This window comes from Maylandia zebra, linkage group LG9 (genome assembly GCF_041146795.1).
Source record: "Maylandia zebra isolate NMK-2024a linkage group LG9, Mzebra_GT3a, whole genome shotgun sequence".
NCBI classification, from domain to species: domain Eukaryota; kingdom Metazoa; phylum Chordata; class Actinopteri; order Cichliformes; family Cichlidae; genus Maylandia; species Maylandia zebra.
In genome coordinates, this window is record NC_135175.1 from 23,866,025 (window position 1) to 23,879,985 (window position 13,961).

General features: G+C 40.4%; 1 protein-coding gene across 1 annotated transcript in view; it reads left to right on the forward strand.

The window, feature by feature from the left end:
• plxdc2b (plexin domain containing 2b) overlaps window positions 1-12,706 on the forward strand; it is a 118,923-nt gene extending 106,217 nt beyond the window's left edge. The window contains exons 12-14 of the mRNA XM_004546845.5: window positions 1,557-1,595; window positions 6,515-6,681; window positions 7,433-12,706. Of these exons, the coding sequence (XP_004546902.2) occupies window positions 1,557-1,595; window positions 6,515-6,681; window positions 7,433-7,552 (326 nt within the window). The 3' untranslated portion in view covers window positions 7,553-12,706. The remainder of the gene's footprint in view (window positions 1-1,556; window positions 1,596-6,514; window positions 6,682-7,432) is intronic.
• The last annotated feature ends 1,255 nt before the right edge of the window (window positions 12,707-13,961 follow it).

Sequence of the window (13,961 nt, forward strand, 5' to 3'; positions counted from 1 at the left end):
CGAAGGGAATGGGAAAAACGCCTCGCTGTGAGGCAAAACACAACGAGTTGTCCCACAGATCAAACCGGGGCGTGGTGAGAGGCCTCGCAGACAGCATGAGGAGTAAAATGCACGGCGTGCGTATGTGTTAGTATCCGTGAGTTCAGGAGGTCGTGCTGCGGTGTTCACATTTGTTATCACCCACGGTCTGACAGTGGATCAGTTTCGCCAGCTATCCCCTCACTTGTCAGCTGCAGGGGTCAAAGGTCAGCTTAGATTACAGGCTTGGTGGCTCATGCAAAAGCTGCAGGTTGACATAAGAGCGAAGGAGGTAAAAAACAGACTGGAGAGGATGAATGTGTCTGCGTGGGTGGAGGCTTGTTTGGGTGTAAGAGATGGAAACGTCTCGTCTTTCACTCTGCTCATGTTCAGCTGTACTTAATATGCCTCCCTCTGAGGAACTAGTCACTTATAAAGTGAATGGAATTTTTGCAGTAATATGTATTTTAAGCCATGATAGCTACACGGCACTGGGGATAGTTGTAAAAGCAGTTTATTTCCCATCTTCCACTGCATGTACAACCTCCGGTAGAATTAAAGCAATGAAAAAAAGGTCTTATGTCTTACCAGGTCAGGTTATTTGTTGATGTTTTTCTCCACCTTTTTAAGCCCTAAACACCTCATACTTATTTAACATTAAATCAGTTTGTCCCCTATTCTATAAAAAGATGTGTCTGCTAGCTTTCTCCTTTTTTCCATAGACTTTAATGTTTTATCAAAATGACTTCCAACACAGGGGAAAGTAATCCGGGCAGCGAAAACAAAAGGACAAATACAGGAAGTAAAACTAAAATCTAGCTACCAAAATAAACTGTGGAGTAAGAACATGGGGAAATTAGGACTAATTAAAAGATTGTAATATTCTCTGGGCACATGTGCAGCATGTATACATGAGAATAGATTACAAAAAACAATGCTTTTTTAATTTTAAGTGCTTCCGGGTCATTTATACTCTGTACGCCTTCACCTATATAGACATTTCTGTGAAAGAAGAGCATGTAATTGCTTTGTTGGCTTCCTCGTACAGAAACAGTAATATCAAATTCACAACCCTAACTCTGCTGCGCGACGTGCAGCCACTTAGAGAACAATATCTTTTAATGATTCATTTCAGTCGCTAAAATGCACTTGCTTTGCTCTTTTTAAAAACTGAAATCCTTTCGAATTAAATCATCCGGTGAAATGCATCTGTGTGATGTGTGGGTCAAATTTGCATAATGTGAATCCTATGGTGTGTGTAAATGGCTGCTACCCTTCGAGGAGAACTGGGTCATGCTACATTTCCATATTTCACATGTATAGTTAACCCCAGACTGCTTTTATGTGCCGAATTGGGAATGCTAAACCATTATATTCACAGCTTTCATTTTTAATAGGATGTTAAATATAGTGAAAGAAGCTTCGGCTCATTTGGGACCATCAGCGAGTTGTTTATGTTGTCAGAAACAAACAACAAAGAGAAATATTGATCATTGTGTCTGATGCTCGTGGTTCTTTCTGTTTTTGTCTCCTCACAGATGACACCAAGATCGCTCTGCATCTCAGAGACAACCAGGGTAGGTCCCCGACTTTCCCTTCTGTGCCATCCAATAACTGTTGAGGTTAAGCCGCTGCTGCTTCCTGTTGTTTTTATTATTGTTTGTTTCTCTGTCTCCTGGTTTGACTTTACCGCTGAGGCATCTGTCCCTGATTGCTTTTTTATCTTTTGGGGGACATGTGGCTCAGTCAGTTGATAAACTTTATCCAGCAGCTCACTGTAATGCTTTATTGTCCTCTGTGGGTCCCAGCGATCAATTATGGTGTCTGGACCAATGCGAGTAAAAACAAAATAGAATAGAGGCAGTAAGCCCTTTGGCCCGGTTGGATTTAGTTAGCATCATATGAAAAAGAAAGTTGAGCCACTATTAATTTTAAGGGGAGATTCAAAACATCACACTGTCATTATTTATTTAACAAAATTTAGGCCAAAATGCAGGAGAAATGTGTGAAAATGTATTGCTTCGTCAGTTTGCTGGTGTGGAGCATTCAGGTGTGTGGTAACACAGTGCCAAAACCAAAACCCAAAGCCTCAGACTACAGGGTTTAAGTTCATGACTATACAATTAGGAATAAAACAAGTGTTGCTTATTTGGAAGGGTTGCCAGGAGAAAGCCTCGTCTCTCTAAAACGAACATGGCAGCAAAGCTTAAGTTTGCAAATCACAAGACTTGTTTAACAATGTCTTTTGGACCAAAGTTGAGATGTCTGACCATAAAACACAGCACCATGTTTAGCAAGACACACCCATCAGCATTAACACCTCAAACCAACTGTCAAGCATGGTGGTGGACTTATGATGACTTGGACTTTTATGCAATAGCGAGTTGATATTCATTAATTTTACAGTCGCAGCTGTTGTTCACTGCTGCCACCTACATGCATCAGTGCAACAGCACAAGTGACTCATGTGATTTCCTGTTTGGCTATTCATTTGCTAATATTGTCTCATAAATACTACGAAATAGGATTATTCATAACTTCCAGCTGCTGTTTTATCAAGTGAGGAGTTATGATGTTAAAGTTAATTCACCATCATTATTGTCTTAGAGCCACAGTATTATAAGTCTAGCTGCTTTTTGTAAACAGTGATGTCTACTGACTGCTAAAGCAGAATTTTCTGATCCTGTGTAAAATGTTCTAATGATATGAGATAAAAACATGAGAACAATGCCCTTTCAGCATAAAATGTACATAAACCATGAACATTTATAGTCGTACAAGCAAACTCAAAACATTCCAATTAGACTTTCGGGGATTCAAAACCATCCAAACTCCTGAAATGACTTTGAACTCCATCAGTTTTCGGAGATAGCCTCTCAAATGTTTCATTTCCTGCTCGAAAGAAAATGGAAATCCACGGCTTCTATCACACTTTCATTACACAAACGCTGCATGTTTCCCATCACTTGAGCACTCTTGTGCTGGCGCCTGGTGCTGCGATGATATCTCTTTGCATATTTTTCATGCATCTACCCTTTATCGTCGCATACCTGGCAATGGTGTTATTCAAGGTGAAGCTAAATTGTGAGGAAAGGACTGAAACATAAAAAGCGAGAAATTATATTGGCTTTTCCTCTGTATTAATTGTATTGCTATTGTAACGAGTGGGTGTTTATGAAGTTGTATTTAATCAGCCTGCTTCCTGTCAGTTTGTCTGGGTGATCTAGCATGTTTAACTCACATCACAGCCAGGTTTGGTCTGACCTTGACGGTGACAGGAAATGCTGAGGTGATTACAGCTCCAATAAGAGCCAAGATAAGAAACAACAGGAGTGAGACGCCCTTTTTTCAGGAGCTGCTTCTCAGCGCTACTTCTCCCCGACTCCTATTTATAAAAAGGCTGAATTATAGGTCTGCTCAGTTTGTGTTGTTGGCTTCCTGAAACCCATTAGCCAAGTGAGAGAACAGTTGTACTCCCCTGCGCCAACCGTGGCACTAATGTGGAGCTGAAAATGAACAGATTGGCTTGGTTTCCTCTGGTCTCATTTGTCCTCTCTCAAAATCTCTAATGTATTTTATTGCTGTCTAAGAGCTCTGTCGTCCATTAGTGCTTAGGACCTAGCAGTCATAAGGACAAAGCTAATGAGGAATGAATTCGATGTGCTGTACACCTACCACTTTGTCCCTATCCAACTGTACTCCCACCATTACAGTATTCATATACTATATTTTCACATTATATAAAATACTTACGTATTTTAAGCCACGTGTCAGTAAACTGAAGTATTTCTATAACTGAAGTTACACCAATGTAAGCTCTTTTTGTGATTAAAAAATAAGAACATTTAAGAATTGTTTTTTTTTGCAAACTTGATATTTTGTGGTTGTTTTGTAGACAGCACTGGTTCCCAGCTGTCATTTCATACTCCCAGCAAAGTATCCAGTCAGACAGGCTCAAAGACTCCTCTGCCAGCACCACCTCTCATCTTTAGATGTTCATTTGAGCCTGGAAAAGTACTATATTCAGCTTATCATTAGCAGTGGTACTACTTCATAATACTCTCCATGTATTAGTGATCAATAGAAACTGTTTCCCAGACTGCCAGATAATTATTTTAACAGCTAGCCAATGATTTCCAAGTTTTTATTCTCAGTTTTAGCTAGCTACTTCAGCTGTTTATTGGTAGGTTAGCCAACAGTTTCATCTGTATATACATACTTTGAGCAAACAGTTTCAAAGTGTGGAATAGATCAAGCTGTCTGGCATTATAGAGGTAATTAAAATCATCAACAGTTTATGGTCCAGTAAATTCATTTTAATGTGTATGATTCTGAAAACAGTTATGAAAAAATACTTTATGTGCCCCAAAAGGTTGATTTTGTTCCTCTGGACGTAGTGTTTTCAATGGGAGAAACGTTTCATTGAAATCTTGACGCATCTGGATGTCCAGATAAACAGAATCAACCTTTTGGGATTTACTTACCTGGATGATTGAGCATGCATCAAGGCAATGCTTTAGGTGCTTTGATTATGTCAGTCGTGCACTATTAAGGTGTTTAAGTATGACTACAGTTTTTGCCAGTAAAACATATAAATGTGGGGTTTTTTTGCATGTTTCCACAGTTTTTCCACAGTCTTTAGAGTCTTGTCCAGCTCCACCTTTCACATAATACATCTGTTATTGGACACATGGCTGCACATGAGTCTGGAAACCACACAGAAAATTTTGCTTGTTTCACCAGATCACTATCACCCAGTGTATGTGATATTTTGAGGCCTTCGCTGCTGTCTTATTGGCTTAGACTCAGAAGAGTCCAGATGAAACTCTCTGTGCCAGAGCGCTGTGCTCCTCCAGGGGTCGGACACTCTCAGCTTGCATTCTGCTGGTTTTTAGCTGCTAGGCTTTTGATTTCTCATTATGCCTACATCTCGGCTTAGCCACATGCCCCTCACTAACCTTCCAACACCCCCAACTAACAGCTTGTCGCATCGTTTGGACTTCCAGCTGAAGCAGGAGATGGTTCTGTGCAGCTCCAGCGGACAAACGCATGGGAAAGTGTCTTGTCTCTGAGAAAAACAGAGCATACTCAGATCATGTGTTTACTACATTAAACGCAAAAGCAAGGATGTCAAGCAAGAATCCCGACTCACTGCCTTCATAGCTGATTGACGAACGATGGACACAGTTGGGTTGTCAGCATTGCCGGCCATCAGTTGTTTTGTTTCAGCACAGCAAATTATCCGTTTGTTGTTTTTATTTTTCATTCCCAGTTATGGTGGGCACATAATGTCTACACAGACAAACACATTAACAGTGAATTCCCACACACATTACACAGATTTGATTACAACCCGAGTACGCCGGAAATCAATGAGGCAGAGAGCCAGGGGAGAGGCTGCTTGGCTGACAGGCCGAGTGGTGGGTATTGCTGCTAATTAAAGCCGGGGAGGAGCCCTGGAGATGTTGCCAGGGTGGCACAGAAGGAGAAAAAAAAAGCTTTGTGAGTACACGTGGCCTGAACCTGCTATAAATCTGTGTGAGATGAGGTACAACATGAAGGCAGAATCCTTGCTGGGTTATGTTCTCTGCTGGGACACTGTTTTCTGTCATTATTATGTGTATTCTTCCCTCTGACAAATCACAGAGGAAGTTCTCTTAGTTTTTGTATTTTTGTCTGTGTGTGTGTTTTGTGAAATTGTACCCCAAAGATGAAAACTGAGATTTCCCAGTAGGTTTACAGGCTACTGTGATCATCTTCAAAAGAACTCTCAAAACACCTGCTGGGTCGACTTTGAGGTCCAAATATAAATCTGATGAAGTGCTTTACAGACTAGCGCTGACTTCCAAACCCGGCTGAAGGACCGATCTCTTATGTAGTCACTACTTACAGCCTCTTCGGTTTGCAGTGCCACGACTTAAGGCTATAATAGGACTTTATCAGCAGCTATAGACCTTCCTCCTCCTCCCATCAGGACCAAACACTGCTAACCTTGGTGTGGGATTAACTCTTACTCGCACTTATGGGAGACGAGAACTGCTCTTGAATGCCTAAAAAGCCTTCAGAACAATCGTGCCAGAGACTACTAAAGAGCCAGTTGCACAGTGAACCTTGAATTTGTTCTCCAAGTGAAAGAAATGTCCTTTAACCATTCAACAAATACTTTTAGAGTCACTGAAAATGAATCAGACGTGCATGGCTGAATGAGAGCGGTGCATTTGTTAGGTTTTAAAATGAAATGCCTTTTTCCCACAATGGTGACACGGAGCGAAAGCTGAACTTAAACATATCGGCACAAGCAGGAAAGGAGCGTATTGATGAATAATGAGTGTCCCCTGCTGGTCGACAACAAAACTGCAACGAAACCAGAGAAAATATAACACTTGCTTTAAGCATGTGGCACAAAGTGATAATTAAACCAGCGGTGCTTAACAATCTGAAATAGCAAACAGAATGCGTGTGTGCCAACATAATGGCTTCTTGTTGTGTTTTCCAGTGATGCCAGCTGACAGTGCTGTAGACAGGGTGAAAGGCACTCATCCTCTTCACACTGGTTTGATCCTGGGCATCTTGCTGGTGATGCTTATCATGATTGCAGGCGTGCTGATCACAGTCTACATCTACCATCACCCGACCTCTGCAGCCAGCCTCTTCCTTATCGAGGTGAGCAGCAGCACCAGCAGTCCTTCTGTTTCTGACGTCAGAGGGCTGATTGTCAGTCTTACACCTTGACATAAATTACTTATTATATTTTCCTGTGCTATTGTTTTTTTTGCTATAGAGAAGTTTTTTAATTCTGGTTATGAGAATCAAACCAGTTAACATTCATGGGTGTTCTCAATAAGCTGAATATATCTAATATCCGAAAAATGCTGACAGCCATCATTTGAAAGTGAAGTGTAATATATGTTTTGCTAGTGTGCATTCAGTGACTGGTTGGTGAGTGGTTTCTGGAGGCTAGCTGCACTCACAAAGGTGAAATTAGTCACAAAGATGTATATAGTGCTGCACCGGATCCAAGCAGATGACCATTGATGGCCATGGTTTGTATGACACCTAATGGCTGCAAACAGTAAGCAAACCGGAAACACTTTCTTTCAAAGTTAAAGTTGATTTTACTTTGAAAGCAAACAATATCCATTTCTGGTTTGTGTTGCACTCTTTCAATTTTTACTGCCTCTCCACTGTTAGGTGACAAGTAAGTCACCATCTTTCATGCAAACTACAGGTAACCATGGAAATATGCTAGCGACCAATGGGGTCTTAGGTACAGGGCACCATACGCTGTATAGATGTCAAGTTAGACACTGAAATAAAAGGGCTTTAGGTGAATGCACTACACAGCAACCTCTAACCTTTAACCTTGACCACATTTGTTGCCTCTGACCTTCAATCTTTAACTTCTCTCCTTTAGAGACGTCCGAGCAGGTGGCCTGCCATGAAGTTTCGCAGGGGGTCGGGTCACCCAGCCTACGCGGAGGTGGAGCCAGTGGGCCAGGAGAAGGAGGGCTTCATCGAGTCCGAGCAGTGCTGAGGGAGGAGGGGGCATCCACATCCCTCCCTCCCCTCCGCAGCCTCCCTCCTGTGCTAGCCCTCCTCTCTCCTGCTCCACGGGGACTTCTCACCTGGAACCTCCAGGATGCACTTATCGGTGGAGGAGCTCAGTGTACACAATGACTCGTTAAGACTGTACAATCGGCCCATTGAGCGCTAGGTGAGACTGGATACAGTAACCGATGACATGAGAAAGTGAGACACCCCTGAAGACTATCCCCAGACATACCCACTGTTCAGCTCCCGTTAGCAAGGAGCTGAGCTGCCGGGGGGCAGAGGGAGGGAACAGCGCAGACGTCATCGACTCTGCATTCGTTGAGAGTTTTTACGACTGCTATCGCGTTGCCATGTTGGGACTGTACAGCTTGACTGATAGCCGTGTGTCTGGTTGGGTTGGGGAGCAGGGTGAATTATACAAAATATATTTTCAGGATCAGTACAGAGTGTGTGAACGAAGATGTCCACTTTATTGTCCATGGGGGTTACACATTATAGGCCTTTGTATATCCATCAGGTTTTTCCTTCTTTTCCTTTCTCTATGTTTTCACAGGGGTTGGCGCATTTATCTGTACAGACCGTCGGTATTGCTTTTCAATACCATAGCAGGCTTAATTGACTTTTCCACAGTGCACTCTGCACAGAGAGGCTGTGGCTGCGTGATATGACGCGAGCTGAACTCGATCGATCACAGCTGGGAGTAAAGCTCTGAACATTCGGCATCGGTGTTGAATTAGTTTGTGATTTTTGGGGGCTGGTTTCATTTTGTGAAAATGAAGTGTAAGGTGAGGTTTTTTTGTTGTTGTTTTTTTTAATGGGTGATGGACACTATCCTTCCCTTTGGATTGATTTCTTTACTGCCGTGCCATTTCGTCCCTGAGTAGAGTTTGCACTTCTTTTTTTTTGTTTCTCATTCGACATGTGGTACTAATGCAAAATTACAAGACAGGCGCTTGTGAGTGTGAATATATTTTCTGGAGTGTAAGTGATTCTCGTGTGTGAATACAGAAGACAGTTTACAGTAGTGATTGGACATCCACCTGCTATATGGGTGCATATATTTGAGCTGGCTCTTATTGATCTTACTTAGAAGTATCTGGATACAGTTTGCATGAGCCAGAAAACACATTGGTCTGGTTGGAGATTTGATTCATTTTTACAGTGTCGGTTTATTTTCCAGTTGTTGCCAAGCGTAACCAGTTCTGTGTCCACATTTAATAGCTGTCATGTCACCGTAGTAATGTATATACCAAGGCCAAAACATTTGCAGATTCAGGTAACTCATGGCAAACATTTGCAGTATAGCAGTGATGAGAATCTTCTTTTCTTATTTTTTTATGAGTGGCCTTTTTTTCTCTACTTTTTTACTTAAATGTGAATAGTGTTCTAGTCATTGCTGTCACAACAATTCACTCATTTCAAGAGAAAATCATGTTTTACACCAATGATTGTAGACTCATTTAAACAAACTAGAGCTCAAAATCCTGGAGTTTTACTGAGTAATAAAATGTGCAATATTACATCCGTTAATTTCTATGAAAACGCATAAGAACTCCAATCATCTGAATTCTTTTTATTTACACTTTGTTGACATTGAGACCAAAGACTAATCAGAATTTCAGTCACATGTATTTACCTCAACCTCCCCCCACAGACTCCATACCTCTCATTAGGCAGGATATGCAGGTTTAGTTGGTTAAAGCACAGACTGTACACAAAAGATGGAAGTAGCCACTGTGACATCACTCATTGGTTAGCAAATTCCTGATCATATGCCTCAACCCTCAATTTAAAAAAAAATATTATGTCATTCTTTATTCAGGTGGCTCCATGGTGTAGCGATTAAACAAGCCTTATATATGAAAAACTAGCCAGTTCAAGAGGGGAGGAGCCATTAAATCCACCTCCAGGGTTTAAAAGCTACTGTATTCCTTGCGTTGGCCCCAAACCTGGATAAATGAGAAGGTTGCATCAGGACAAGCATCTGCCCAAATCAAATATGCGGATCTACCTTGGAAATGAGGGAACAGCAGTAGTACTTAATTATGTTATATTCAGTATGATTTGAAACTATCAGCTAAGGCCATGAACTGATCAGAAAAAAGTTTGCGGTAATAGATCAACAGCGCCCAAGGGCAGTTTCCCACAGACCTCTAAACATGAAGGTTTTGTTTTCCAAGCAGAGGAGTCGACCCCTGCTGGACATTAAAAGAAATTGCAGGTTTTCACACTAAACTGATGTCACTTTTCAAACCAGGAAGTTACATCCATCCTTTGTGTACAGTCTATGGATTAAAGTGATACTGTGCAAGCATTTTGATGTCATAAAAATTAGACTTCCCTGATTAGCATTTGCTAAATCCTTCCCACCATCAACGACTGTCCAGTAACTTATTACAATTCCAGGCACAGTAAAGCTTAAGCTTTGCATTATCAATACATTTAAAGAGTTCTACTGCCAATGTCTCTTAGTAGCCTTTCTATGAATAACCAGAATTACAAGAGGTAAAATGTCAGCCATTAGAAATTAACAGTATGCCTATCTAACTAACCTACTAATTTCAAGTTTGCATCATCAGCTAACAAACGAATCCTGGAAGAAGAGTTTAGCCTCGATATCGATATGATATATCAACAAGTCCAGTCAGCACAGTGATACCTGAGATAGTGTTATACATTCACTCACTTCAAACAAACAAATGTGGCAGTCTGCTAGTACCAGCATAGTCACAACGTGTAAGCAGGTACACAACTAAAAATACAACTACAGCAGTAGTAAGCGCACTTAAGCAACCAACCTTTGGGTTTTAGTTGCTTTGTTCGTTTTAGAGGAACCAGTACTTTGCCTGTTTGGTTAAAATACATGTTAATCTACGCGGAAAGCATATAGGCCTGTTTCAAATCAATACATTCTCTTATATTTTATAACATGTGTGTTGGGAATATTTTAATTCATTGAACTTATATTAGCAAAGTTTTTCCTGTCATTCTGAAATTGGTTGTATTGGGGTTTTTTAAACAATACTAAAGTCGCAGGTGGTGAAGTTGCCACCACGTTGTCCTGTGTCCTTGGAAAGAACACATTCAAGTGCAGTAAAGTCCCACTAGGTGAGCGAAGTGAACAGAATCACTTCCTAAAAAATCTTTTTAAATTATTCCGTTTAGTTAAGGTCTTAGTTACAAGCAAGTTTCAAGCACATGTACGGAGTGGGCAGTTCAAGTCACGCGCTCACATGGAGGCAAATCTCTTCTCCAAGGAGTTTGGACAAGACAATCAATGGACTAATTCATCAAGCTGATGCGAAGCCACATGAGCAGAAATCATGCAGCGTTATTCTGGCCCCATTTAAGTAAAAAATAAGAGGACTCTACTGTCCATGTTAAATGATGTCAGGTGAACGTTTAATAGACGTGATTAATAGACTCCAACTGTTAAAATCAGGCCAAGCAAATTCAAGCCCGATGATGAAGTTCAACTTAAAAGACTTTAAAAGTCATTTTCACTATCAAGCAAAGAAAAGTTTAAACTGCCAAATTAGCATCACCCAGATTTGTCCTTGGGGTTTTGTGGGAAGTAACACTTGTTTAATACTTTACTTTAGTGTGTTCAGAAAGATATGATTTTCGAAGAGTCACACAAGGCATAAAATCTTAACTATATGAACTACATCGTGGTCACATGACTTTAACTTTACGACTACTAAATTTAGCCACTTGTTATCAAACTCCATATTCGGGACTCACAAAAGCTGAAAAATTCCACAGCTGGGAACGTCCTTATGTTGTTAACCAGTGAGGACATCCTAAATAATCCTTCCTTGTTGTGTTTAAAATGATCATAATTTACAATATGGAATTTATGTCCTATTACCTGAAACTAGCAACTGAGCAAATAAAGTCATTAATTTACTTAGTGTAGAGCTTTAAACATGGCCATGCGGCCCCTTGTAAATAAGGGAGCAGCTGAAAGCAAATTGTATACTGAGGTCACAAAGCAAGGGAGGTGAGTGTAGTTTCCCCATAGACTTCTTTATAACCAGAGGAGTCTCCACTTGCAGGACATTTAAAAAAATAGGTTCAAGGTACAGTCGGCGTCACTTTACAGAGCTAGAAGCTATGTCTGCCTTTTATATTGTCTACGGCTCTGAGTCATGTTAGCCTTTGTCACTCTATACACTAGTCATTCAGTCAGTGGAGCTATGCAGCTGGGTCGTGGTTCGTGACATGCATCACAGCAGTATTTCTCTAACAATTGTGAGCCAATGGCTTCTCCACACCTCCAGGTCCATTTTTTTTATTTTTTAGTACCGGTAGATCGATCCCTGTGGAGAAATGCTCTTTGAAAGTGATCAAATCATCCACGTATCATACAGTGCCACCTGAAACTGCAAGTGTTTTAACGACTGCTGTGAAAATGCAGTCCGAGAACGTGACCGGAGGTCACATTTCTTTGCACTGAACACATTTACAAACGCTAAAAACACTTCAGTCGCGCAGCATTGCCAGATGGAAAAAATGTTATCCTAGAGGATTACAGTTATTATATTTTGAGGAGCACTATTGTACACAAGTCAGATCGGTAAAAAAAAGATGTCATGAGAGAAGATGTGTGCAGGCACAGGTGTAAGCTGTAGTCCATTGTCCTAAAATGAGGCAGCCTCGGCTTATTTCAACTACTATGTGTTGTAAAATAATGAGATTGTGAAATATTATGGGACCTTTGCCACACAAGTACAATAATTATCACACTCTGGCAATGCTCTGATAGTGGAAACTGGGCTTTCTAGCAGCAAAGTCTTCACTTGCTTCACTGGACCTGACTAATGGCTTTCACTCCCACTTTTAACAAAAGCAGCACAGTTGTGTCATTGGGATTGGTTACTGCTGTTTTCTTTGCTCTCTTATGAGTTGGATTAAATGATGCTGAGTCACAGATTCAGCAAATGTTCCACGAGCTCAACATACAGATACAAGAATTGGAGTTTTCTTCCAGCTGTGATGTTGGTTTTATCTTATCATGACACTTTCATAGCAAACAATAAGACTCGAAATCATAAAGTATCATAGCTGTCTGTAATTTCTGTAACTACTGTCGTTTTGATTACATTTGAAATAATAAAAAATGTTGGTAAAAACAGTCACATGTCTGTTTCTTTGCATGGTCCACCAAATTACATGTTTCTTTTGTTTAAGCATGCATGTCCAACTTCTTTTTGATTATACTATGCTAGTATAAATATACTACCATATCTTTAGTATATTTCATGAAGTTGTGCAGAAATTTTATATTTACAGACCCTCGCAGTACATAGATTCAAAATGAGTACTATTTGGATTTGCATTAATTTTTCCAACATTTGTGAGCCTTTAATTTAAGTACAAGACTTAAAAACACATTTAAAGGTGTAGTCAGTTTTTTTTTTAGTTTATGTAATAGAAAAAATTAATATTTTACTCATAAATATACATTGACCAGTGTGTAATTACATCTTCCAAGAAGCTACTGGCGTCTCATAAACCGGTTAGTGGAAGTTGCCATGTTGACCCACCATCTTGAATACAATGGCAACATCAAGCCTCATCTCTCGAAGTTTAGTCGGGGCTCTAACACATGAAAACATGCATAAAGTCAAGCTCACTCATGAAATGTGTCCGTCATAATAACATTACAGGCTATGCTAGGCTTTGGCCCACATCAGTCTAAAATCGTATGTAACCATGAATAATGTGTTTTGGAAACTGCACAACATGCAGCGCTATTAGTTCTCTCAGTCTCTCAGAGTAACATTTCTAATTTTGATTGAAACTGTCAGAGAAAACGGCAGCCTCGAGTAAGCCAGGATATTAGTTTACAGAGGCTGTTAGAATTATATGTCTAATGTTAAAATGTTGGTGACACAATAATTTCATCATATGGCACTGACATATTCATAGGGTTAATTTTTGAGACAAAATATCATGAGGTAGTCATGATTTTGCAAATATTCCACCCTAGTGCAGTTTGCACAAATTGTTTTAAAAATGCACTCACACTACAAACATCACTGATGAGTCAAGATCTGCACAAATTGACAGAAACACTGAAGCAGCTCCACATTTTATTCTTATTGTCATGTGTGTCCTATTTGTCAGGTGACAGAAGAACCAACACAAAGCTCAGAGAGTAATGGTGATGCAAGATCACAGGTGAAATTGGATGATGATTTGGTGGTTCATGACTGTATTTGAAGCACATGTGTGACTGCATGTATGTGGAATGTCTCACTGTTATTTATCAGGTGACAGAGGCAGCTCTGCCATGTTGTAGCTCGGACAGAGGTGAAGAGGTGATTATGCGGTCTGGATTCATCTCCCTGCACTGAATCATGTGCTCAATACTTTGCGGTGCAATA